The 27,914-nt window shown below is 37.8% G+C and overlaps 1 protein-coding gene across 1 annotated transcript in view; it reads right to left on the minus strand.

The window, feature by feature from the left end:
* LOC150082292 (uncharacterized) overlaps positions 1-27,914 on the minus strand; it is a 125,433-nt gene that overhangs the window by 55,182 nt on the left and 42,337 nt on the right. Inside the window, exons 5-6 of the mRNA XM_090380110.1 lie at positions 15,208-15,332; positions 11,190-11,358 (exon numbers count right to left, since the gene is read on the minus strand). Coding sequence (XP_090236236.1) covers positions 11,190-11,358; positions 15,208-15,332 — 294 coding nt within the window. The remainder of the gene's footprint in view (positions 1-11,189; positions 11,359-15,207; positions 15,333-27,914) is intronic.

Raw genomic sequence — 27,914 nt, forward strand, 5'->3', positions numbered from 1 at the left:
AATCACCAAGTTGATCTGAGGTGCCTAAAGGACCACTCACTTCGACGGTGTATTAGTAACGGCCGTATGGTGCAAGAAAGCCTATGGCTTATGCTGCACCAGCCAAAAAAAAAAAAAAAAAAAAAAAAATCCGAACAAAACAATGATAAAAACAAAAAATAAATAAAATAAATAACTAAATAATAATAATTAATAAATAAAAAATAATAATAATAAAATGAAATAAAAAATAAATAATAAAATGAAATAAAAAATAAATAATAAAATGATATAAAAAATAAATAAAAAGGAAATTAATCCTATCATCCTATGCGCTTCCCTTACCCGAAAGTACTCAGAAGTTTGTTTGTGAGAGAAAAAGATCAAGCGTGCTGGCTGTATGGTTAGGATTGTCCAGTATTCTTGTAGGTAAATGAACAATCTGTGCAAGGTCATTAGTAATTGCAAAAGCCTCAGCTCGGTGTGACTAGAAAACAGAAGCCAGCTGGAGTTGTGAACATTAAAATCACCAAGGAAAATTACCTCACTGTTAGGAAAGTTGGACTGGAGAAAGTCAAGTTGCAAAGAGAGGAAGTCAAAGAGCTCCAAGTGATTAGCAGAGTTGGGAGAACGGTAGAGACAACAGATGAATTCTGTTGCCTCGATAGTAAATGAGCAATCTGTGCAAGGTCATTAGTAATTGTAAAAGCCTTAGCATCTCGACCAGCTGGATCGGTGTGACTAGAAAACAGAAGCCAGCTGGAGTTGTGAACATTAAAATCACAAAGGAAAATTACCTCACCGTTAGGAAAGTTGGACTGGAGAAAGTCAAGTTGCAAAGAGAGGATGTCAAAGAGTTCCAAGTGATTAGTGGAGTTGGGAGAATGGTAGAGGCAACAGATGAATTTGACACAATGAGGTAGAGAAATTTTTAAGTCAGAGAAGATTCCAAATTACCAAGTTTCTGACAGGGAATATCAGAACGGACATATGCACAAGTACCACCTTTGAGGCAAAAGGAATCATACAGCAAATAGTTTGGGCAACTGAGATGAGCAGTAGTTGAATCAACCGATAACTGAGATTCTGTCAGAAAAAGTACATGGGGTTTGGCAGACTGCAAGTGGAAATGGACATCGTTGAGATTAGAATTGAGACCACGTATATTTGTGAAATGAACTAGGAAGTGTTTAATTAAAGAAGTTAGTTAAAATACCATACTATAAGACATATAGTCATTACTATATATAACACAGACCTACTCTTGTTTTTGTTTCCCCACTGCTTACATCGCAACAAACTGACTCAATGTTGCACTGGCTATCCATGTCAACTGAATGCACAACTTTATATATACAAAGGGTACTAGGAAAGTTTTGCAATATGACGCAACAATGAATCACAGGAAGCTGCTTGTTGCTGCATGTTGAGACATGTTCATACGTGCATAGTAGCCGCTGCGCCAAGTCGATGGGCTCAGTTATTCATTAGTAGTGAGAGTGTAAAGTGCTTGCGATGGCATCGTGGTCACGAAATGAGATAAGGACAGTTTTGCGGTATAATTTCGTGCATGGTTTAACCATAGACCAGTGCTTTGAAGAAATGACTCTTGCACTAGATGATGATTGTCCACATCGTACAACAATATTCAGGTGGTATAGAGAATTCCAAAGGGGAAATTTCACTCTGGAGGATTCTGAGAGGCTGAGAAGGCCACGAACGTCAGTTACGGAGGAAAACGTTACTGCTGTGAGGAAAATGCTTGACGAAAACAGGCGAGTGACCTACCAACAGATAGAGGATACTTTGGGCCTAAATGCACCAGCAATTCGTTCGATTCTGCAAGATCATTTGCACGTGAAGAAACTTTGTTCTCTCTGGGTGCCGCATCAACTGACTGAAGAGCAGATGACACGACGTGTGACTTGGTGCCGGGAAATGTTAAAAAAGTTTGATAAGGGACAATCTCGGTATGTGAACAACATCGTGACAGGTGACGAGACTTGGCTGTACTATTACGATCTGCCACCAAGGCTCAAAACAAAGATTGGGTCTTTGATGATGACGACACACCCGCGATTGTCAGAAAATCCCGATCTGTAAAGAAGAAAATGATAGCTGTATTTTTCAAATCGAGTGGAATTGTGGAACGTGTCGTTTTGGACACGCAGAAGACAGTCACAGCTAAGTGGTATACTGAACAATGCCTGCCTAAAGTCATTGGATCTATGAAGAACCTGCGGCCAAAGTCAAGAATGGACACCTGGTACCTCCATCACGATAATGCTGCAGCTCACCGCGCCAAAGCCTGCACCGAATATTTGACCACGACAGGACTGAAACTTCTCGAGCACCCTCCCTACAGTCCAGACCTTGCTCCCTGCGACTTTGCACTGTTCCCGCATGTGAAAATGAAGCCAAAAGGGAGGCGGTTTTCCAGTGATGAGGACCTTCTACGGGCTTGGGACAACGAGTGTGCTTTACTCCCTAGTGAAACTTGGCAGAACTGGTTTAAAGATTGGTTTTGGAGGATGGAGAGGTGTATTGAATGTAGAGGAAATTACTTTGAAAAAATTAAATAAACAAAGCTGTATTGCAAAACTTTCCTAGTACCCTTTGTAAAATGTTTCTTAACTCAGAGCATAACTCTACCCACCGCCCTCTGTCTTTTCTGTACACATTGCACACCCCACATTCAAAATCTGCATTCCTTATGTCTGAGTGACATGTCACCAACATCCCTATATTATTGACATTTCCTGACTTGTACAGTACTTCACACTTATTTACTATGCTTTTAGCATTAGCATACTTGTAGGTATACATGCACTTGTTCTTAATCTCAGTTACCCTAACACTGCCCATGTATTTGTTTTTTCCATGAGGGCTACCAGCAGGTCTTGAAATCCGCAACACCTTGCTTTCTAGGCTGCTGCATGTTCGAATAGAAGCACTGCAAGAATCACTCATCTATGCCTTTGGCTGTTGTTAATCTATTAGTCTGTGTATCTACCACCCTTCCCACCAAGCCAGCAGTGTTCTGAAAGCAGTTTCTTGAAAGACATCGCAATTGCCACGTCTTAAGAAATTTCAAAAATTAATGAAAATTATTTAACTCACACTAAGTTTTCACTCATTTGCACACCTAAGAAAAGAATCACTTCATCATCCTGTTAGTGTCAAATCATCATTTGGTTCACTCCCCATGCACAAATTAAATACTTTAAAGGATATGTTAATTGAGATATCCAACGGCTGCAGCTGGACATCTGATGTCTTTATCTTTTGCCGTGACATCATTTGTAATGCATGCACCAGGCATTAGCATTAGTAGAGGCATACGATGCAAGAAAGAAAGCTTATGCAGCATCAGTCAAAAAAAAAAAAAAAAAAACCCCTCCCATTTTACCTCTCCATTCATTCCAAATGTCTGTCGAGCTTAGCCTTAAATTTATTTAGGCTATCAACTTCCACAACAAAAGATGAAATCTGTTCCACCAATTAACTACCCGCTGGCTAAAGGCAAAATTCCGCACATCTAACCTACAATTGTCTTTCCTCAATTTGAATCTGTGCCCCCTCAAGTTCTTAATCTAAGCAAGAGGAAGAATCCCTTCAGCATTCAATTTGCTCAACCCATTTAAGGCCTTATACACCTCAGTCATATCACCTCACAGGTGCCTACTCTCCAGGTGCTGCAATTTGCAGAACTTTAGCCTTTCTTGGTAAGAACACCCCTTTGTTCCCCTCACCAATCTTTGTTGACTTTCTTTGTACTCGTTCTAGAAACTCAATATCCTTTGCCTTGACCATTGCCTTGTATAGCGGGATAATCCCTGTTCCTTCTAGCAAAATTCCTATACATCAGGGGTGACCAACTTAATTTGTGATGTGATCTACTTTATTTCTTGCGCATTATAGCCTTAGTTGCTAATGCGCCAACAAAATCCAAACCAAACTTTATTTCTTCAAAATGTGCTGCGATCTACCATCTCAAGAATTTCATTGCACATGGTTAAAAAAAGTTAATCAACAGATATTGAAAAATGTTGTTTTTAAATTTAAGTATAATACAGAATTCTTATTTTAAATTCATATGTATTTAATTTATGCAAAAATTTGTCTTCATGTCATCTGCTAAGCTTTTAAAATTGGGAATATACTGTGATAAGGCCAACTGTAAAGAAACTTCTGTATGCAAGTCCGTAAGAGTAGAGCGATTCTTCGTCTTTTTTTTATTGTTTTTAATTTTTTTTCAAATATGAAAATGCCGATTCACATAGATATGTGGAACCAAAACAGGAATTTAAAAGTTCACTGCATTTTTTTACATTTGGATACTTTTCTCGGCAAAATATTTCCAAAAGTATTTTTCTGATCTGGCTTTTAGGAAGATATTGGTTTCGCAATGTAATAATTTCACTTTCAAGTAATATTTTCTCCATGTGAAAAATCCCAGTGATTTTTTTCTGCAATTTGCTTTGTATCTAAGTTGATATTAAATGGATAAGAAATACAGTATATTGAACAATATCTGATAAGAAAAAGTATATTGAACAATGACAAGGAGGTGATTATCCTTTTGTATAAGGCAATGATCAGGCCACACCTTGAGTACTGCATACAGGGCTGGAGGCCTCATTTTAAGAAGGATGTAGATTTGCTTGACCATGTACAGAGAAGGGCAACAAGATTGGTGAGGGGAATGAAGGGATCCTCTTACCAAGAGAGGCTTAAGTTCTGCAAATTGCAGTGACTGGAGACTAGGCACCTGCGAGGTGATCTGATTGAGGTGTATAAGGCCTTGAACGGGTTGAGCACGCTGAATTCTGATGGGATTCTTCCACTTGCTCAGATTATGAACCTAAGGGGGCATAAATTCAAATTGAGGAAAGACAGTTGTAGAACAGATGTGTGGAAATTTTCCTTTAGCCAGCGGGTGGTTAATTGCTGGAACAAACTTCCATCTGTCGTGGAAGTTGATAGCTTAAATAAATTCAAGGAGGAACTGGACAAATATTTAGAAGGAATGGTTGCGCGAGTTTTTTTTTTTTTTTTTTTTTGGCTGATGCTACATAAGCTCATATAATTGCTTTCTTGCATCACATGCCTCTATTACTACCTGCCTACCATAAGATACAAGGGAATTTCAAGCAATGTTTTCCAGGGAAAAAAAATAAATTGCATAAATATGGTACTGAATTGAAGTTAATATCATAATCTCAATTTTTGGTTATTATGATTCATCTTCATAGATGCAAAACAAGGCAAATATTGTGAACAAACATATATTCAAGAAATATTTTGATAATATAAAACAGATTTTAATAAACTAAAATTCCCACAACACCAGGTGACAGTTTGTTCCAGCAATCAATTATTCTCTGGCTGAAAGCAAATTTTCACCCATCTATTCTGCAGCCAGCATTACTCAATTTATAAGAGATGGTCAAAAAGTGCTGAGAATGGAGTATAAAAGACATAGGTATGAAATTCTTCCCCCCTTCAAATGTGCTCATTCTCAAGTTCATTTCTTCTATTTAATCTGCAACAAGTTTAATCCTTCAAAAAATTCTTCAGTTTGGGCATCACACTAAGCTTTGTGTGACTCCTACCACTGCAGACATAACTGAGACTAAGTGTTCATGTATTGTTTACTATCCTCAGCACATCTGATAGTGTAGGGTTTTTAGATAGCATAAGGTTTAACGGAAACCTAGATAGCGAGTATAGTAGTATCAATTAATCAGTAAAATTTACTAATCTTATTAAATTTCATTGTCAATTAAATTGTACTTTTTTTTAACTAAATACATATAACGACTTAGTTTTTACAAATGCAACATTATAAATGAATACATATATATAACTTGATAGGAGATAAGAAAGTCATATAACGTAACTCGGAGATATTCAATACTGAAATACATATATATATATAGTGTTATAACTACATTGGGATATAAGTTTAGGGTTATATTTTGTATTGGAATTTTATTTGAAATTTAATAGAAATCATCACTCAGACCAGAGCAGCAAAGCAAAAGGCTCAAACTAATGAGAGTGCTGTGGTTCAGGGGAGAACTGAGGGGGACAGTTATCCTCTGAATCACAGCCTTTTGAAATGCACTGCTTGTTTGATGTTTGTGGATCAATCAGGAATGGAACATGATATTGCTAAGGGGAATATCTTTGTGTGTGCGCAATGTAAGGAGTGTGAAGAAATCAGGTGCCAACTCAGCATTGCTATGGGCCTATATGAGAGTTGAAGGATAGGGTGGATGCCCTCGAAGGATTTAAATTGAGGGGCCCATCAAGCTCTCAGCTGTCCACATCAATGCCAGAGCATGCACTTGAACATCATGCAACACAGCGGCAACCCCCAAGGCAGAATGTGCTGGTCCCAAAGGAACTAGTTGTTCTTGGTGACTCTACTGTCAGGGAAATGGGGAACATATTGTGAAAAAAGGATATGCGAAACAGGACTAGGGTATGTCTGCCAGAGGCAAAGGTTGATGACTTTGTAGAGCACATATCATCTTTTAAGGGCACAAAGGGTGATATTGTTGTACACGTTGGCACTAATGATATTAAGAGTAGGAGACTGGTGGAAACACGGATGGGATACACTTAAATAGAAAGGGTGCAGGAATATTTGCTGATGCTATCAAGGCAGAGTTAGGTGGGTCGGAAAACTGCTAGCTTGAGGGGGATATATGGACTAATAGATTAACAGTAGCTGCTGGCAGAGGTGAAAGTGATTGTTGCACTGCTTCTATTGAAATGCAATTGAGTAGCAGCCTGGAAAGCAAGGCAATGGGGGATTTCCGGGACTGCTGGTATTCATAGTTGAGCAAGTAAATACATGGGCTGTGTTAGGGTAACAGAGTAGAAACAGGTGCATGTATATTTGCATGTACACCAATGCTAGGAGTATAGTTAATAAATTTGATGAGCTTGAAGTGCTAGTAAAGACATCAAAGGCAGATATGTTTGGGATACCAGAGACGTGGTGTCACACAGGCATAAGCAGTGCAGAATTGGAATTTGGAGAGTACAATGTGTCCAGAAAGGATAGACAGGACAGGAAGGGGGGAGGAGGAGTTATGCTACTAGTTAAGAAACAAAATCTAATCTAATCTAAGGAAGTGCATCCAATTGATGTTGGTGGACAATGCAATGTTGAGTCTGTTTGGTGTGACATAAGCACTGAGAAAGGAAAAATGAGAGTAGGTGTGCGTTATAGACCTAATGAAACTGATGAGTATAATGAGCAATTATTCAGAGAAAAAGAGTGGACCAGTAAATCAGAGTGTCTTATAAAGGGGATTTCAATTTCCTAGAGATTGACGGAATTTGTGGGTTGGTCACTAACACACTAGCAAGGCATTTCTGGATTTATTTGGATGATTGTTATCTACAGTAGCATGTTCGGGAGGCAACTAGAGGGAGTAATACTGTTGATATGATTATTGGTAGTGATTCTTCATGTATTAAGAATCTGTAGATAAAGGAACCACAAAGCAGCAGTGACCACAGGGTGCTGAAGTGGGATTTACTCAGAGTTAACTACTGTCAGGGGTAAAGGGAAGGGTTTTTGTTTTCATAAAGGTGACTATGTTGCTCTGAGATAGTATTTAAATTCAATATGGTGGGACCAACTGATGATGTTACCAACAGCAAATTCAAAATGGGAAGCATTTAAAGAATTAATCTTGGAAGCTACTAGACTTTTCACGGCAACTAAGAAATATTGTTCAACGTTGCGGCCTAAATGGATGTAGCAGTAGTAGTAGTGGCATGCGATGCAACAAAGCAAGTGTATGAACTTATGCAGCATCAGCAAAAAAAAAAAACACACACCATTCCCTCCAAATGCCTGTCCAGTTCCTCCTTAAATTTATTTAACCTATCAACTTCCACAACGACAGATGGCAGTTTGCTCCAGCAATTAACCACCCGCTGGCTAAAGGCAAATTTCCGCACATCTATTCTACATCTGTCCTTTCTTAATTTGAATTTATGCCCCCTTAGGTTCGTAATCTGAACAAGTGGAAGGATCCCATCAGAATTCAGTGTGCTGAACCCATTCAAGGCCTTATACACCTCAATCATATCACCGTGCAAGTGCCTAGTCTTCAGCCACTGCAATTTGCAGAACTTAAGCCTCTCTTGGTAAGAGGATCCCTTCATTCCCCTCACCAATCTTGTTGCCTTTCTCTGTACACGTTCAAGCAAATCTACATCCTTCCAAATATGAGGCCTCCAGACCTGTACGCAGTACTCAAGGTGCGGCCTAACCATTACCTTGTACAGAGGGACAATCACCTTCTTTTCCCTGCAAGCAAAATTCCTATATATCATTGACAAAACCCCATGACCTGCCCTGGCAGCCTGTCTGCATTGCTCAGAAAATTTCATATCTGACTGCACAAATACTCCCAGGTCCCTTTCATTCTCTACCACTGTCAGTGTAGTACTTGAGAGTTGATACGTTACTCTGTGGGTACTGCTTCCCATATGTAGTACTTTACATTTGTCAATGTTAAACTTCATTTGGCACCTCTCAGCCCATCTGCTCAACTTTTCCAGATCATGTTGCAGCAGCATACTGTCATTAGCGTCCTTAACAACCCTGCCAACCTTCGTATCATCTGGATCGAACACTGAACCCTGAGGAACTCCACTAATAACATTAGTCCACGATGAGCAGTGTCCATTGATTACCACTCTGTCTTCTCCAAACAGTATCAAAGGATTTTCTAAGATCCAAATATATGATATCAAAGTTATTCTTTGCATCCAGTTCCTTTGTGACTACATCATAGTATCCGATCAAATTAGTTAGACAAAATTTCCCCTTAACAAATCTATGCTGTGTCCGAGCTATAACTGAAGTCTTGTCTAGATGATCCTGCAATGCTTCTTTAACCAGTGCCTCCATTAATTTCCCTGGAACAGAAGTTAAACTAACAGGTCTATAATTACTTGTGTAGCCCTTTTATCCTCCTTTGTGAATTGGGATTACATTTGCACATCTCCAGGGGAGGTACCCATGGACTTGAGATGTGTAAATGTGACCTCAATCTACAAAGGAGGATCAAAGGGAGACACAGGTAATTACAGACCTGTTAGTTTAACTTCTGTTCCAAGAAAATTAATGGAGGCACTGGTTAAAGAAGCACTGCAGGATCATCTACACAAGACTTAAGTTATAGCTCGGACACAGCATGGGTTTGTTAAGGGGAAATCTTGTTTGACTAATTTGATTGGATACTATGATATAGTCACAAAGGAACTGGATGCAAAGTATAACTTTGATATCATATATTTGGATCTTAGAAAAGCTTTTGATACTGTTGCTCATGGAAGACTGCTGTGCAAATTGGAGCAGTGTGGAATGGTTGAGTGGGAGAAGACAGAGTGGTAATCAATGGACACTGCTCTTCGTGGACTAATGTTATTAGTGTAGTCCCTCAGGGTTCAGTGTTGAGTCCATTGTTGTTTTCTGTATTTATAAATGATATTGATGATGGTATATCAGGCTTAATGTCCATGTTTGCAGACAATACAAAGGTTGGCAGGGTTGTTAATGACACTACACTGCTGCAACAGGATCTAGAAAAGTTGAGCAGATGTGCTGAGAGATGGCAACTGAAGTTTAACATTGACAAATGTAAAATACTGCATATGGGAAGCAGTAACCCCAGAGTAACAGATCAACTATGTGGTACTACACTGACAGTGGTAGAGAGTGAAAAGGACCTGGGGGTAATTGTGCAGGTGGATATGAAGTTTTCTGGACAGTGGAGATGGTACGCAAAAGTAGCTCATGGTGTCTTGTCAATGATATGCAGGAATTTTTCTAGCAGGGATAAGGAGGTGATTATCCCCTTGTATAAGGCAATGGTCAGGCCATACCTTGAGTACTGTATACAGATCTGGAGGCCTCAATTTAAGAAGGATGTAGAACTGTTGGAACGAGTACAGAGAAGGGCAACAAGATTAGTGAATGGAACAAAAATGTTGCTCTTACGAAGAAAGGCTTAAATTTCGTAAATTACAGCGTCTGGAGACTAGGCATGCGAGGTGATCTGACTGAGGTGTATAAAGCCTTGAATGGCTTGAGCATGCCCAATGCTGATGGGATTCTTCCTCTTGCTCAGAATAATTGCCTGAGAGGGCATACATTCAAATTGAGGAAAGACAGCTGTAGGATAGATATGTGGAACTTTGCCTTTAGCCAGCAGGTGGACGATTGCAGGAACAAACTTATATCTGTCGTTGTAGAAGTTGATAGCCTAAACAGATTCAGGGCAGAACTAGACAAACATTTGGAGCGAGTGGATGGGTGAAATGAGAAGGGTGTGTGTGTTTTTGGCTGATGCTACATAAGCTTGCTTTCTTGCATCATGTGCCCTTGCTAATGCTAATCTTTCTGATATCAGAAGACTGCCTTTTGCTGCCTCTTACAGGAACCCTTTAGATAAGTGGAAACATTACTTTGTTTCATAATATCAAAAATAACAGATATTTATAATGTTTCTGTTTTCTTTTTCCTGAACTCATGAAGCCTCTTCATTGATACTGACAAAGACCCTTGCACCACCTTTGTTCAAATGTATTCCATCTCTATAAAATAAATTCCTGCTACCAACTACAGCAGACCATACTGATAAAATTCCTCCCCCCCAAAGCTTTGCAGGGTCCCTTGAGTCCTCAATTAATCCACAAGGCTTTAAATCTTGTCAGTCTTGTAAACTGCACTCCTACAGATTATGTTATTTTTGTCACCTACCTATTTCAAGTTTTCACCCAACCCTTTAAAAGTAGGTGACAGTGAATTTATTAATTGCACTGACTTTCTCTTTGTTTGCTACTAAAGTGACAATACTATCTGTAGTATTGTCAATTGCATTCGTTATAAAACTTCCAGAAACTGAAAAAAAAAAAAAAAAAAAAAAAAAAAAAACCCTTTAAATTAGATTAGCAAAAATATTTTTCAGAGAATACCACTTTCTTATAACGTTTAATGAGTTGAAAAATAAAAATCAGTTCAGACATTTCCTAATAAAAACAAAGAGTAACACAGTTAATTGTGGTTTAAAAGCTAAGAGAAGCTAGGACTATGTACTGATTCAATAATAAATACATTAAATAAAAATAATAAATATAAATAATTAATAATAATAAAAAATATAATTATTTACCTGTAGGCAGATACGATGGAACCATCCATTCTTGCAGCATGGTGCCAGAAGTGCTTGATGAGTTTTATCATGATTATCAATTGAAGAAAGGCAGATGGCACATGCTGCTGATGCTTGTTTTTCTGCTTGAAGAAGTGTTTGTTTAGGACTGTGACTTTTACAGTAAGAACTAGTGCAAGAAAATATATATCTTCATTATCAAAAATCAATATTTTATAATACAAAATTTTGAAAACATCTCTAGTTATTTGAACTGATATTTAAGGAAAATATCAGTCCAAATAACTAGAGACGTTTCAAATCTGAATCTTAGTTTAAAATATTGAAAACCTACTAAAGGAATATCATTTTTTAAAAAAAATGATTGTTAATAAGCACGAAACCATTCAATTTTCCTGAAAAAAGTATTTAAAATATCTAGAGATACACACAAAACAGGCAAGTGGAGTTTCATAAAGTAGGCATGCAATATTTTTTACAGTTTTTTATTAACAGAAAACCATTTAACCCTCAGTTACAATCTGATATATTTTGGCACCTCCATCCCTAAAAATGTCTTCACGTGCGAATGTAGATGCAAAACATTTATTCAGTTTGTCAGCAACTAAAATAAGATTAATAGTAACACTTATATCTAGTGAACTAATGTGTTCATTTCGTTCCCTCTAGCATTAACATAAGCAAAGAATTCTTTGCTACTCTTCTTCTCACATTTAGCCAAAGACTTTTCATAACCTGCCTTAGCTTTCCTAACTCCTTTCAGTAACTTGATTCTGGACTTTCTTTTACTGTTTTCTGTCTCCTGATAATTTATAAGCATCCCATGCAATTTACTTCTCTGCTACTAGAGTCATCAGTTCATCCCTTTAAGTCTAAACCTTGAACAGTATCTCCTATATGGCATTAAAAAAAACCTAGTAGCTTCTATGATTACTTCCTTGAATGCTCATTTAGAATTTGCTGTTGGTAATGTTATCAATAGTTCCCACTGAATGGATTTTTAAAAATGTCTGAGACTGCTGTGACCATCTTTAAGAAAGCAAAAGCGTTCCCTTTGCCCCATACAGTAGTTACATCTTTAAGTAAATTTTACATCAATATACTGTGATCACTGTCACCTAGTGGTTCTTTATCTGCAAATTCTTAATACATGAAGAGCCACCACTGATAATAAGATCAAGAGCACTGCTTTCTCTCATTGCCTCTAAAATGCTGGTGCATGCATTGGTGACTGTAGAAAACAGTCACCCAATAAATCCAAAAAAAGTCTTGCTACTGTGTGAGTGGCCAAGCCACAAATTCTAGTTCAATATCCAGAAAGTTAAAATTCCCCAATATAAGACAATCTGATTTACTGGCCCACTATTTGTCTGTATAGCTGTTCTTTGTACTCATCACAGTGATTTGGCCTATAACAAACTTTAACTCATTTTTGCTTTCCCAGTTGTGATGTGGTGTGACGCATCACATAAAACTGACTCAACATTCCACTGGCCACCAATGTCAACCAGCCTTATGTTCTTTGTGCTTTAGTAGCAGAAGAGGTTATCAACAGAGAAAAATTTATGGCCAAGCTTGTTCATAATTTTGTCTACATAAAACTTAAGATGATCATTTTTGTGGAATATGAATTTCAGTGATTGAAGTTCTGAGTCCTTGTTGGGGCTTCTATATAGAGTGAGGATTCAAGATAGTGAATGACCTCATGATAATTTCTGTACTAAGAGGATGGTTTAAAGCAGAGGTTCTCAAAGTGCGGTCTGCATACCCGGGAGTCCCTGAGACCCTTTCATGAGGTATGCAAGGTCAAAACTATTTTCATAATAATACTAAGACTTTGGGGTCCTCAATTTTTAAGAGTGTAAAGGGGTCCTGAGACCAAAAAGTTTGAGAACTGCTGGTTTAAAGTAAAATGAGGAACTGTAATTCTTTGTGTAGGATTTCTCAACATAATGAGGCTGAGGGAATTCTGATGTCTGGTTATTTTGGTATTCAGAAGAGGAAAGAAAAAATAGTTTCTATATTCCATGTTGAAGCAGATTTGAGAGTAGCAGTTTTCAATGCATCAGTCTCCCATCAAGCACAATTTATTTGCCACTTCAAAACATGTGTAACTGTCAAATCATTTGCTAGGCAATGTAACTTTATAAATATATGAATTAAGAAAATTCAAATTTGTATCTTCAGAGGAACAACTCTCCACTGATAACTATTAAATAAGAACACTGTTACATATTGGTAAAAACACCTTACTGAGATATTAAATCACTCTGATAAGCGTTAACATACCTGACTAGTTAAAACAGGAAAAAAATTTACTTATCGAAGCTGGAACATTTGCATATGAAGGTTGTAGTTTCATTAAGTAACAAGAACTTCATATAAAGTTCGGTATAAAAAGGAATGCTACATATTTTTCATCTAAAGCAGGAAATGCAAATATCATTACTAAATGTATTTAAGTTTCATGCCAGTTGTTCTCCCCTATTTCATTTAATCAGTCAAGTCTAAAGAAGATGGGAATAAGAATTAGTTAAAAAGACAGGGAAAGCAGATTGAGAAAGGACTGAAGGGAGAATCAATGCATGACGTAAAGTAATAAATCAAGATATGAAATAAATCTGAATAATGGGGGGGGGGGGGTAGTTCCCAAAGATAGACAGAAATGGAGACGAAGATTTTTTAAAATATACGAAGGCTATCCTAAAGAAGAAAACTGAATCAACCAAAAAATACAATGCAATAAAAACAAGGTCAACGTTTCATAAAACATATACAAAATTTAATTTAGTTATACAGGCTGTTCCTGAGTTTAAGAGTTTTTTTTTTTTTTTTTTAAGTATCAAGTATCAACAAAATTGAAAATATGAACATTAATTGCAAAAAATGAATGTTAAACATTCATAAATACTGCATTTCAAACCACTCGCATAGCTATACAGTGCAGTGCACCCCGCTTTACAATATTAATCCATTCCACAGACACCATCGTATCGTGAACTCAATAACATATTGTTTTTTAGTTATTCGTTCCAAGACCTTAATAATTCGTTAATTCGGAAGTTAATTTTCGCTATATAACTAAGCTGTTTATCTCTCTAAAAGGTAATTTTTATAATGTAAATTGTATTAGTTACCAATTCAAATCATTAAAACGCACTACACTTTCATGGTTATCATATGTTCTGTTATAAGAATCAATTTTGAATGCTTTCGTGATATTTTTCTAAAGCACATTTCTAGAGATCACTACCATAAAACAATAAAAACAATTTTCAGTTTCTGGTTTATTGGGCTTTTCTGTTAATGCAATCAATTATAAATGGGTAGTAAACTCGATGGTATTGCAGTTGCAAAAATACCAATAGCTAGAATTGTGTGGGTTTTTATGTTATTATGGTGAAATGTGTTTCCCCTTCACTTGCAATCTTCAATCATATAAAAAACATAAATTTTACAAAATCTTCTCTTCATTCTTTTTTTTTTTTTTTTTAAGCTTTGTAAACTAATCGTGTTAGTTGCAATCTCACTTGCGCATATCGTGTTAGCTGCAATTTGTGTGTGCTGTTAAAAATGCTTATAAATTTTATCGTGAAATTTATAAATAAAAGAGAAGAGATTATCCTGGAAACAAATGCCTCTTGAAACACTTCTGAAGAAGGCGATCCCTTGTGCAACAAACCAATGAGTGCTAACCAACAATGAGTGATCAAAGAGTGTGCATTTAGTCGATGATGATGAAGAATAAACATTCTTTAACATTTGTAAGTCAAATATTTTCATTAAATTATAATTTGGTTGATTTTACAGACTATGTTTTCATTTCTTTGGATAAATCAATCACTGTTTAAACAAACTAATTAGCTAACTAATTTCATTGTTGAGAACGTAACCCCTGTTTCTAACATTATGTCTATGGAATATAAATTCTCACTTTACGAGTGTGCGCTAGGAACGAATTAATGCATAAAGCCGGGAACTACCTGTATCAATAAATAAATTAAATCCAAAAACTTACCGAAAATCCTCAAAAAACTGATGACGGCTGTTGTGTTTCCTACCACAAGGAAGATGAAAACTTCTCCTACATTTTGTGTTATAGCAACCAACTGTTGCACCACGCTTTCTACAGTAAAAACATCTCTGAAAAGAACAGAAAATACTGAAAGTGAAGACCTGTTTATTTTATTTTATTTAATATATAATTCATATATTTACAAGGAGTTTATAATTAAAAAAGTAAATAAAAAGACTTTCAAACACAAATTCAAATTTCCCCCTCTACTTGCTTTTTTTACAATCCAATTCTGGTACTGTTTGAAAGAGTTTAATTTTTTTCTAATTCATCTACAAATTAACTGCTGGTCTTCCTCAAAGCTGTGTATAATTAACTTTCTGGTAAAACTGTATCTAGGATTGTAGAGTGGTTTACTGGAGTCACTTATGCAGCAAAAGTGTGGATAATCCAAAGAACTTTTCACAAGGTTTTGATCTCTCCATTAACTTGCAGAAATCGAATTTTTGGCTTTCATTCTATCATTCTCCAATTAATTAAGGGTTAGAATTAATGGTCAACAATAATTTCATTGTGATTCTGTTATTTATTTTGTTAAATTTTATTGTGATTCTGATAGTTTTTGATTCAAAACTGGTCTTTAGAAATCATTTTACTTTTATGAGTATTAAAATTCTTAAAGCTTACTGCAACTTTAAATTGGACACAGAATTGTAGACCTAGAAATTATTTTCAAATATTTTCTTTCATATGTTAAACTTATAGTATTTACGGATCAGCGGTATAGTCTTCAGCAGCACGATCCAATGTAAAGGCGATTCTTGGATGCTTAAGCAACTTACTGGTGACTGTAACTGATTCCATTTGGGGCAAGATTCTTGGCAATACTGGAAATTGCCTCCATTATATCAGTGTGAAATATTATCAAGCTTTGATATGCATTTTTGAATCTCCTTACTGGCATCCACAGGGCTTCTCCACTGGCAAATTCCTCAATCTCCTCTATGGATTAAACCTGTTCTTTGTTTTCACAAGAGTTCCAGGGATTTTTAATGAAACTTTAATTTGATGACCCATTGGGAAATTGATACTGATTTACGAAGACATCACTCAGGAAGATTCTGATCTAGGGAGTGTGTGCACGCGTGTCTGTGCACACACTAATTTTAAGGATAAACGAGAGAAGGCAAAAAGCTTTGGTTGGATTATTGAAGTAAATAAAAACGGGAAAAATGTATTATAAAAGAAATAGAAAAATAGTAGAAACCGAGTTGCAACCATTTTCAAGCAAGTCAGCCTTGTTGGTTACAGCAAAACGAATAATAATCGCAAATCTGATTCATCACATTCCGAACTCCGAGAAAGAGTGTGACAGTGAGAGCGAAAGACAGCAGACGCTTTGTGAGAAATCGGCACGTCAAATCAAAAAAACAAACTGAATGTGTTTCTAAAGACCCTCAACATGAAGCTGAAGGTCAATCACTTGTAAAGAATATATCCAAAGAGTTCGTAATCTTTGAGGCAACTGGTGAAAAAACAACAAATGTATTAAAATTAATGGACGCTGTCGAATCCATACCACCAACAAGTGTAGAAGCTGAAAGGTCCTTTTCGGCTGCATGACTATTTATAACCAAACTTAGAACTAGACTCAGGGATAAAGTGTAAATTGCCTGTGTTTCTTATTAGCATTAGCATTAGTAGAGGCATTTGATGCAAGAAAGCAAGCTTATGCAGCATCAGCCAAAAAAAATTAAAGTAAAATGAATAAATAAAAAATAACCACTTCCACTTCACCCCTCTGTTCGTTCGAAATACCTGTCCAGCCGAGCCTTAAACTTATTTAGGCTATCAACTTCCACGACAAGGGATGGAAGTCTGTTCCACCTACCAACCACCCGCTGGCTAAAGGCAAATTTCCGCACATCTATCCTACATCTGTCTTTCCTCAATTTGAATTTATGCCCTCTCAGGTGATTATTCTGAGCAAGAGGAAGAATCCCATCAGCACTAAGCATGCTCAAACCATTCAAGGCTTTGTACACCTCTATCAGATCACCTCGCTGCTGCCTAGTCTCCAGACACTGTAATTCGCAAAACTTAAACCTTTCTTCGTAAGAGCACCCCTTTGTTCCATTCACTAATCTTGTTGCCCTTCTCTGTACTCGTTCCAGCAGCTCTACATCCTTCTTGAAATGAGGTCTCCAGGCCCGTATACAGTACTCTAGGTGTGGCCTGACCATTGCCTTATACAAGGGAATAATCACCTCTTTATCCCTGCTAGAAAAAATCCTATATATCATTGACAGACAATACACCATGAGCTACTCTTGCAGCCCGTCTGCACTACTCAGAGAACTTCATATCTGCCTGCACAACCACCCCCAGGTCCCTTTCATTCTCTACCACTGTCAGTGTAGTACCACAGAGTTGATACATTGCTCTGGGGTTGCTGTTTCCCATATGTAGTACTTTACATTTGTCAATGTTAAACTTCATTTGCCACCTCTCAGCCCATCTGCTCAAACTTTTCAGATCCTGTTGCAGCAGCATAGTGTCAGTAGTGTCCTTGACAACCCTGCCAACCTTCGTATCGTCTGCAAACTTGGACATTAAGCTTGATATACCATCATCAATATCATTTATGAATACAGAAAACAATAAAGGACCCAATACTGAACCCTGAGGGACTCCACTAATAACATTAGTCCACAATGAGCAGTGTCCATTGATTACCACTCTCTGTCTTCTCCCCCTCAACCACCCCTTTATCCATAGCAGCAATTTGCCTCCAATGCCACACTGCTCCAATTTGTGCAGCAGTCTTCCATGTGCGACAGTATCAAAAGCCTTTCTAAGATCCAAGTATATAATATCAAAGTTATTCCCTGCAAACCAGTTCTTTTGTGACAGCATCATAGTATCCAATCAAATTGGTCAGGCAAGACTTCCCCTTAACAAAACCATGCTGTGTCTGAGCTATAACTGAAGTCTTGTCTAGATGATCCTGCAGTGCTTCTTTAACCAGTGCCTCCATTAATTTTCCGGGAACAAAAGTTAAACTCACAGGTCTATAATTACTTGTGTCAGCCTTTGATCCTCCTTTGTGAATTGGGGTCACATTTGCACATCTCCAGTCCATGGGTACCTCCCCTGAGTCCAAGGAAGCTCTCATAATTATGGCTAAGGGTTTGCTTACTTCCATTGCTGCCTCCTTTAATATAACTGGATAGATTCCATCCACCCCAGGTGCCTTTCTTGTGTTTATCTTCAACAATTTCTCCTCCACTTTACTCTCAGTTATTACAAGATTCTCTAGCTTACTGCCACAGTTGAATACACCTCTGTAATTCCCCTCGCTGAATAACTCCTCATGTGTGAATGTCGATGCAAAATATTCATTTAGTTTGTTATCTACCTCAGCAGGATCATCAACAGTTGAACCACTGATATCAAGTGGACCAATCTGATTCATCCCCTTCCTTCTAGAGTTTACATAAGTAAAGAACTCTTTGCTGTTTTTCTTCGCATCCTTTGCCAAGGATTTCTCGTAATCTGCCTTCGCCTGCCTAATCTCCTTTGTAACTTGGTTACAGATCAACTTGTATCTATCATAGGCTTCTGTGTCACGTGTTAATTTGTATGTATCCCATGCATTTTTCTTGTCTGCCATATGCCTCATTAGTTCATCTGACATCCATTTAGGCCTAAACCTTGAACAATATTTCTTAGTTGGTATGTAAAGCCTAGTAGCTTCCAAGACAAGTTCTTTGAATGCTTCCCATTTTGAATTTGCTGTTGGTAACATCATCAGTTGATCCCACTGTATAGAATTTAAATACTGTCTCAGTCCACCATAGTTGCCTTTACGAAAGCAATACCCCTTCCCTTTACCCCTAATGGTAGTTACCTCTTTGAGTAAATCCCACTTCAGAACACTGATCACTGCCACCTAGTGGTTCATTTATCTGCAGATTCTTAATGCATGAAGAATCACTACTGATAATCAAATCAAGAGTATTACTCCCTCTAGTTGCCTCCCGAACATGCTGATGTAGAAAACAATCATCCAATAAATCCACAAAAGCCTTGCTAGTGTGTGAGTGACCAGACCCCAAATTCCAGTCAATATCTGGGAAATTAAAATCCCCCATAATAAGACTCTCTGATTTACTGGCCCACTCTGTTTCTCTGTACAGTTTCTTATTATACTCATCAGAGTCATTAGGCCTATAGCACACTCCTACTCTCAATTTTGATCTCCCAATGCTTATGTCACACCAAACTGACTCGACACTGCACTGTCCAGCGATGTCGACTGGCTTCACTTCCTTGGATTTTATGTGTTTCTTAACTAATAGCATAACCCCTCCTCCCTTCCTATCCTGTCTATCCTTTCTGTAGATATTGTACTCCCCAAATTCCAGTTCTGCATTCCTTATATCTGTGTGACACCACGTCACTGAAATCCCAACAATATCTGCCTCTGATGTTTTGAGCAATACCTCAAATTCATCAAATTTATTTACTAGACTCCTAGCATTGGTGTACACGAAAGTATACATGCACCTGCTCTTCCTCTTAGCCACCCTAACACAACCCATGTGTTTACGTGTACCCCAATGATTCCCAGCAGTCTCTGAAATATCCTGCATCTTATTTTCCAGGCTGCTGCTCATTCCAATAGAAGCAGTGCAAGAATCACTTTCTCCTCTGCCAGTGGCTACTGTTAATTCTATTAGTCCTTGTATCCCCCCAATCTAGCAGTTTTCCGACCCTCCTAACACTGCCTCGATAGCATCAGCAAACATTCTTGCACCCTTTCTATTTAAGTGTATCCCATCCCTGTAGAAGCAGTCTCTCCTGTTAACAAGTACAGACCAGGCTGAAAAAAATTCTACCCCTTGAGCCCTGCACAATCTTTCCAGGGCCGAATTGATCGACAGGGCTCTCATCATATACTCTCTCCTATCGTGTCTGGGCAGAATTGCAGACACTTTCAAATTCAACCCTAATTCACGGCTTTTTTTCATCAGTGACCTGTACTTGTTAAGTAATTCCGCCGGTCTCCTACTCTTAATATCATTAATGCCAACGTGTACAACTATATCACCTTTTGTGCCCTTAAAAGATGATATCCGCTCTACAACGTCATCAACCTTTGCCCCTGGCAGACATAACCCTGGTCCTGTTCCACGTATCCTTTTTACAAAGCATGTTTCCCATTTCCCTGACAATAGAGTCACCAACAACTACTAGTTCCTTTGGGACCAGCGCATTCTGCCTTGGGGGCTGCCGCTGTGTTGCACGATGACCAAGTGCAAGCTCTGGCATTAGTGTGGGCAGCTGAGAGCTTGATGGGCCCCTCACTTGTAATCCTTCGAGGGCATCCACCCTGTCCTTCAAGCTCTCACATAGGCCCATAACAATGCTGAGTTGACGCCTGATTTCCTTGCACTCCTTGCATCGCGCACATACAAAGGCATCCCCCATGGCAGTATCATGTCCCATACCTGACTGCTCCGCAAACATCAAGCAAATAGTGCATCTTAAAAGGCTGTGATTCAGAGGGCAACTGCTCCCCTCAGTTCTCCTCTGAGCCACAGCATTCCCATTAGCTTGAGCCTTTTGCTTTGCTGCTCTGGTTTGAGTCATGATTTCGATTTACTTTCAATAAAAATTTCAATTTCAGTACAAAATTAAATCCTAAACTTGTATCCCAACACAGTTATAACGCTATATTTATGTTTCAGTAACGCGTGTTATCTACGAAATCTACGAGTGTTATCTACGAAATATGTTTCAGTAACGAGTGTTATCTACGAAATCCCTTTATATAACTTCCGTATCAAGTTATGTATTAATTATTTATTTTTATTAGTTATTTATATTATGTAACCTAAGTGGATATATGTATAGCTAAAAGTACAATTTAATTGCCAATGAAGTTTGACAAGATTAATAGATTTTACTGATTAATTTCCGCGTAGCACACGTGGATTTGATACCCTTTCCGATACTAAGTAATACCTACAAAATCTCTAAGTTACTTTAAACTTAAGTACCGTAAATAGGAATATAAAGCTACGCTAGAAAATAAGTTAATATGTCAATTTAAACTAATAAAGTAGAAAATAAATCAGAAAAAACTTCTCTGTTCCAAGAGCGGCAGAAAGGCACGTCCGCACAGGCAACCCTCATTCTCAGACCAGTCTTGTTCATAGTTATGTTCATATTACATGTCAATTGCCAAATCAGTTTCAAAATAAGCTAAAGTGAAATAAATTTTTGTTTAACAATGTAGTCACTAGTCTGTCAAGGTTTAAAAAGAACATGTTAAGTTTCTGAAAAGTAAGTTTTGAATTCGTTTCAATTTGTAGTTTATATATATATAATTATATATATGTGAATAAATAAAATGCTGTGAAATTTTCAGTTTTAATTCAACCTACAATAATCCCGGGAAAGGAACATTTTTATCCCTGAATCCCGGGATTACCGAAATCCGGGAAAAAGACAATTCCTAGTCACCAAGGACTAGAGAGTGCAAATGTATTCCCAATTCACAAAGGGGAATCAAAGGGTGACACAAGTAATGACAGACCAGTTAGTTTAACTTCTATTCCGGGTAAAATAATGGAGTCACTGGTGAAAGATGCATTGCAGGATCATCTAGACAAGACTGTAGCAATAATTCAGACAGCATGAGTTTAAGGGAAAGTACTGTCTGACAAATCTGATTATATACTATGATGTGGTTACAAAGGAACTGGATGCAAAAAATAATTTTGGTATCATATACTTGGATTTCAGGAAAGCTTTTGACACTATTGCACATGGAAGACTACTGTACAAATTGGAGCAGAATGGTATTAAGGGTAAGTTGCTACAATGGATAAAAGGATGGCTGAGGGGAAGAAGACAGAGGGTGGTAATCAATGGGTGCTGCTCTTCTTGGACTAATGTTATTAATGGAGTTCCACAGGGTTCGGTGTTGGGTCCACTGCTGTTTTGTATATTTATCAATGACATTGATGAAGGTATATCAGGCTTAGTGTCGAAGTTTGCAGATGATACAAAGGTTGTTAATGACAGGAATGGCAGTGTGCAACTGCAACAGGATCTAGAAAATTTGGGTAGATGGGCTGAGAAGTGGCAACTGAAGTTTAACCTTGACAAATGCAAAATACTGCATATGGGTTGTTGTTGTTTGGTTTTTAGGAGCATTAGCAACTAAGGCCATATTGCTCCGGGGATATGCGGTGGTCATTTGCTGACCTTTCCGCATCCTCCGTATTTAGTGGTGACGGGCTCGAACCCCGGTCAAATCAAGAAGCGTGTGCTATGCATTGCTGCTCCTTCCCATCTGGCTATGGAGGCACCACTGCATATGGGTAGAAGTAACCCCAGAGAAATGTACCAACTGTGTGGTACTATACTTAAGGTGGTAGAAAATGAAAGACGTGGGAGTAATTGTGCAGTCAGATACGAAGTTTTCTGAGCAATGCAGACGATTCTCATCAAGCGGTGCAATACCACAACTTTGCTTATTGGAGGCTTGAAGTGGTGGAACCCATGTTTAGTCTCCAGAGCTAAGTTCTGGTCAACCCTTCCCCATCTCTTCCATCATGCAGTATGACTGACGACTTTTGAAGTTGTGATGAACATCATGGTGATATCCAATGTTCCTTACATTTCGAGAGTACAGCTCTAAAACGGTGTTCGCAGGCTGGCCACTAGTTAGTACTCTGGACTGAACCTATTCATAACTCATTAGGAAGCTTCCGGATCAGCTAGTGTATAATCTTGCTACCTCTACTCTGACATATAGTGACTGGAGGAAGTCTAACTGTGTATGCAGGGGAAGGGGATTGTTGAGGCCACGTTATGTAAAGGATCTGAGTATATTCTTACCATGTGTACGCCACATCCAAAAATTTCATTACCTCATACAGCATGTCCCCCCCACTTTTCCTTACAATTGAATACACCATGAATTGTCAAACTAATAGAGTAAGCTTATCTGCGAAAAGATCTAAACCTCCCAAACACTTCCTAGTTCATTTCACAAATATAAGTGGTGTCAATTCTAATCTCAACGATGTCCATTTCCACTTGCAGTCTGCGAAACCCCATGTACTTTTTATGACAGAATCTCAGTTATCGGTTGATTCAAATACTGCTCATCTCAGTTGCCCAAATTATTCGCTGTATGATTCCTTTCACCTCGAAGGTGGTACTTGTGCATATGCTCATTCCGATATTCCCTGTCAGAGACTTTGTAATTTCGAATCTCCTCTTTTCAATCTTCCTCATTGTGTCAAATTTATCTGTTGTCTCTACTTCTCCCAACTCCACTAATCACTTGGAGCACTTTGACTTCCTCTCTTTGCAAACTGACTTTCTCCAGTCCAACTTTCCTAACAGTGAAGTAATTTTCCTTGGTGATTTTAATGTTCATACCTCCAGCTGGCTTCCTTTTTCTAGTCACACCGACCCAGCTGGTCAAGATTCTGAGGCTTTTGCAATTTCTAACGACCTTGGACAGATTATTCTTTTATCTACAAGAATACCGGACAATCCCAACCATACAGCCAACACACTTGATCTTTTTCTCACAAACAACTCTTCTAAGTACACAGTCAAAGTGAGTTGTCCTTAAGGTAATTCGGATCACAACTTGGTGATTGTCTCTTCTCCAATGGAGCCTTTGTCTCATGGCTATTCCCAACCTCGTATTGTTTGGCATTACAAGATTGCAAAATGGGATGACCTGTGAGATTTCCTTTCCTTGGTCGGATTACTGTTTCAAAACTTCTGATGTTGACGTTTGCTCAGATCGTGGCAGTGAAATTATTCTTGTAGGAATGGCACCCTTTATTCCACACTCAACTTTAAAATCTCATCCTTTATCTAAACCTTGGGCTTCCAATAAATGTGCTAAGGCTGTTCAAGAGAAGAACATTGCATATCGTAATTGGCTTGTTTCCAATTCTTCAGTTTTGTTTTCTGCCTACACCAAAGCTTCCAACAATTGTTAAGCGGTCAATAATCAGTCCAAACTAGATTGTGAACAGGCTAAGAGTAAAAAACTTGCTTCTTGCCCTAATCGTAGCCAAGCATTTTGGTCTCTTGCCCATCTCTGCTCCCACCTCTGTCAAAACCAGATGGTTCTGTTGTCACTTCAGCCAAGGATAAATCAGACATGCTAGACTCCCATTTTTCTTCCAACTCATGTATTAATGATCTTGGTAAAACACCTCCCACCATTCCCAACATGCTCCATTCAGTTCCTCCTGTGGTCTTCTGTCAAAAGGATGTAAGAAGGATTTTGACAAATCTTGATGCTAAGAAAGCTCCAGGTCCTGATGGTATTTCTCCACTTATTCTCAAAACCTGTGCTCCTGAACTTATTCCTGTTCTTTGCTGCCTTTTTTCACTTTCTTATTCCAAAGGTGTTTTTTCTTCTGTTTGGAAATTTGCTCATATCCAGCCAGTTCCTAAAAAGGGTGACAATTCTCTCCCATCCAATTATCATCCCATTGCAATTACTTCTACTCTTTCTAAAGTAATGGAGAAATCAATTAACTGCCAACTCTTAAACTACCTAGAAACCTTCCGTCTGATCAACGATCACCAGTATGGATTCTGTCAATGATGATCCACTGGTGATATTCTGGCTTATGTTACCCATATATGGACAAATTCAATGGAAAGGCTTGGTGAATGCTCTTGATAACTCAAAGGCTTTTGATTGTTTTTGGCATAAAGGTCTTCTAAACAAGCTTCCATCTTATGGTTTGCCAACTGTTTTTTGTAATTGGTTATCCAGTTTTCTCTCTGATCGCTCCCTGAGGGTGATGGTAGATGGTGCTCTGTCTTCTAACTTCTCCACTAATTCTGGTGTCCCCCAAGGTTCAGTTCTTTCCCCCACTCTTTTCTCTTGTATATTAATGACCTTCTTCCACTGACTGGAAATCCTATCCATAGTTTTGCCTTTGATAGCATATTGCATTCCACTTTCCATTTTGAGAAACCTTGCCCTGCTCAATCAGCTTCAACTACTTGAATATGCACTACCAATTCCTTAAATGCCGATCTTCATGTAATTCTCAAGTGGGGCAAAGACAACTTAGTTGATTTTAATTCTTCTAAAACTCAGTCTTGTCTTATATCTCGCAAAAAGGATTCTTCTGCTCCTGTGCTTATCTTTGGGGACACTCCAATTTCTAGGCAAAATGATATATCTCTTTTGGAGATTATCTTGATTTCTAATCTCTCTTGGCACAAGCACATTACAAATATTGCTTCCTCTGCATCAAAAACACTTGGTTTTCTCTTTCACTCACCTTTTGTCTTCTCAACCTCCAACCCAAGCAGGATGCTAAGTACTATAGGTTCTAATACCTCTCGTGTTTGGGGTTTTCATAAAAAAAAAAGGCTGCCAGGGCAGGTCATGTGGTTTTATCAAAGATATACAGGAATTTTGCTAGCAGGGAAAAGGAGGTGATTGTCCCTCTGTATAAGGCAACGGCCAGGCCGCGCTTTGAGTACTGTATACAGGTCTGGAGGCTTCATTTTACGAAGGATGTAGATTTGCTTCAGCGTGTACAGAGAAGGACAACAAGGTTGGCGAGGGGAATGAAGGGATCCTCTTACCAAGAGGGGCTTAAGTTCTGCAAATTGCAGTGGCTGGAGACTAGGCACCTGCACAGTGATCTGATTGAGGTGTATAAGGCCTTGAAAGGGGCGAGCACACTGAATTCTGATGGGATTATTCCACGTGTTGAGATTACGAACCTAAGGGGGCATAAATTCAAATTGAGGAAAGACAGATGTAGAATAGATGTGTGGAAATTTGCCTTTAGCCAGTGGATGATTAATTGCTGGAACAAACTTCCATCTATCACTGTGGAAGTTGATAGGTTAAATAAATTTAAGGAGGAACTGGACAAACATTTAGAGGGAATTGTTTTGTAAATTTTTTTTTTTTTTTTTGGCTGATGCTGCATAAGTTCATACACTTGCTTTCTTGTATCACATGCCACTACTACATTAGTCCACGTAGCACAGTGTCCATTTATTACCACTCTCTGCTCTCTCCCACTAAACCATCCCTTTATCTATTGCAGTAACTTGCCCTTAATGCCATATTGCTCCAATTTCTACAGCAGTCTATCATGTGCAACAGTATCAAAAGTTTTCCTGAAATCCAAGTATATTGATATCAAAATTATTTTTTGCGTCCAGTTTCTTTGTGACGACATCATAGTATCCAATCAAATTTAGGACACAATTTAACATCAAGTAATATAATCAAGGTAGATATCTTATTTCATACCTCATGTAGTTTTGAAAATTAAATGTTTGTCACATTGGAACACTGAACAAATATCTAATTTTTAACAAAAGAGGAGAATAGATCAAAAGTTCCTTGGTAATCTTGGAAGTTAGCTGTTATAATGAAAGGTATTTATGTGCTGAGATTTAGCATATATGTTAAGCACAATAATGATGAAAAGGTTTATTTCTCATTGTGTAGGTCAATGGTAAACTTAAGTTAATTTCAGTAATCACTTAACTATAGCAATTATATTTCACTCAAGTGCACTTAATTCAGTAAGAGCTAAATGAACTCTGACAAAACAGCAATTCTTTACAGAGTCTGTAGTTAGAAGTCTCTTAAGAAAGAACATACTACTTATCACAAAAAAATAAAAGATCACACATGCAACACATTCTCTTCCAGCTTAATCATGATGAATAAAGGTAGGCCATTTATTTTTTTCACAGAGAAGCACTCTGTTTTGAAAGGAGAATACTAATTTAGAATCCAATTAAAATCCATCTAACAATTAAACTGTGAAAAATCAATTTTGGCCATGCTATCTCATACAAGTATAGTGAAAACTGTTTTGCTTCGAAATACGTCAGTGTCAATCTTTTCCTCTCTGGATTAATATGTGACTTAAAGAAAAAGACATGACTTCTTTGTTTGTACTTAACTTGAATGAACCATTAAATGTTAAATATATTCTCTTTTAGTACTGAAGATGAGTTTTTATTGGTTAGGACACAATTTAACATCAAGTAACTTAAGTTCTCTGTTTGAAGCTGCTGTTTAGAGGGAATATATTTATTTCTTTTTCTGATACCCCTTAAGATTGCTGATGCTTGCACACCAAGTTATAAATTTGCTGTCATTTGCAAAGACTTTCAATCAACACTGAAATACTTATAGTGGCTATTCATAAATGATCTGTCAGTGGCCCCAATTTTGATTTTTATATTTTACCTTTATGCATTTCATTTTGGAAAAGTGGTTGCTCACATTTCATTGATGGGAAAGGTTAAATTGGCAGATAAGACCCACCCATTTCCCCAATTCAGAGAAATGACAGAGAAGAAGCAGAATGGAGGGGAAGACACTAGTCTGTAATATACTACTTGAATTGTAAATCACAGAAGACTAAAATTCTATTGTAGAATAAGAAATAAAGACGATATCAATTTTTTTGTTTGATTTCCATGGATCATATGAACACAGAATGCAAGTCAAGCCAAATCCGTCCTTGCTGTAGAGTTTTACAGAAGGTTGACTAATATTGGCTGTTGTTTGTTTGTTATTTGGTTTTTAGGAGCATTAGCAACTAAGGCCATATTGCTCTGGGATATGCGGTGGTCATTCCCTGACCTTTCCGCATCCTCCG

The sequence above is a fragment of the Mastigoproctus giganteus genome, chromosome 8, assembly GCF_048544385.1.
Source record: "Mastigoproctus giganteus isolate SK-2022 chromosome 8, ASM4854438v1, whole genome shotgun sequence".
NCBI lineage: Eukaryota > Metazoa > Arthropoda > Arachnida > Uropygi > Thelyphonidae > Mastigoproctus > Mastigoproctus giganteus.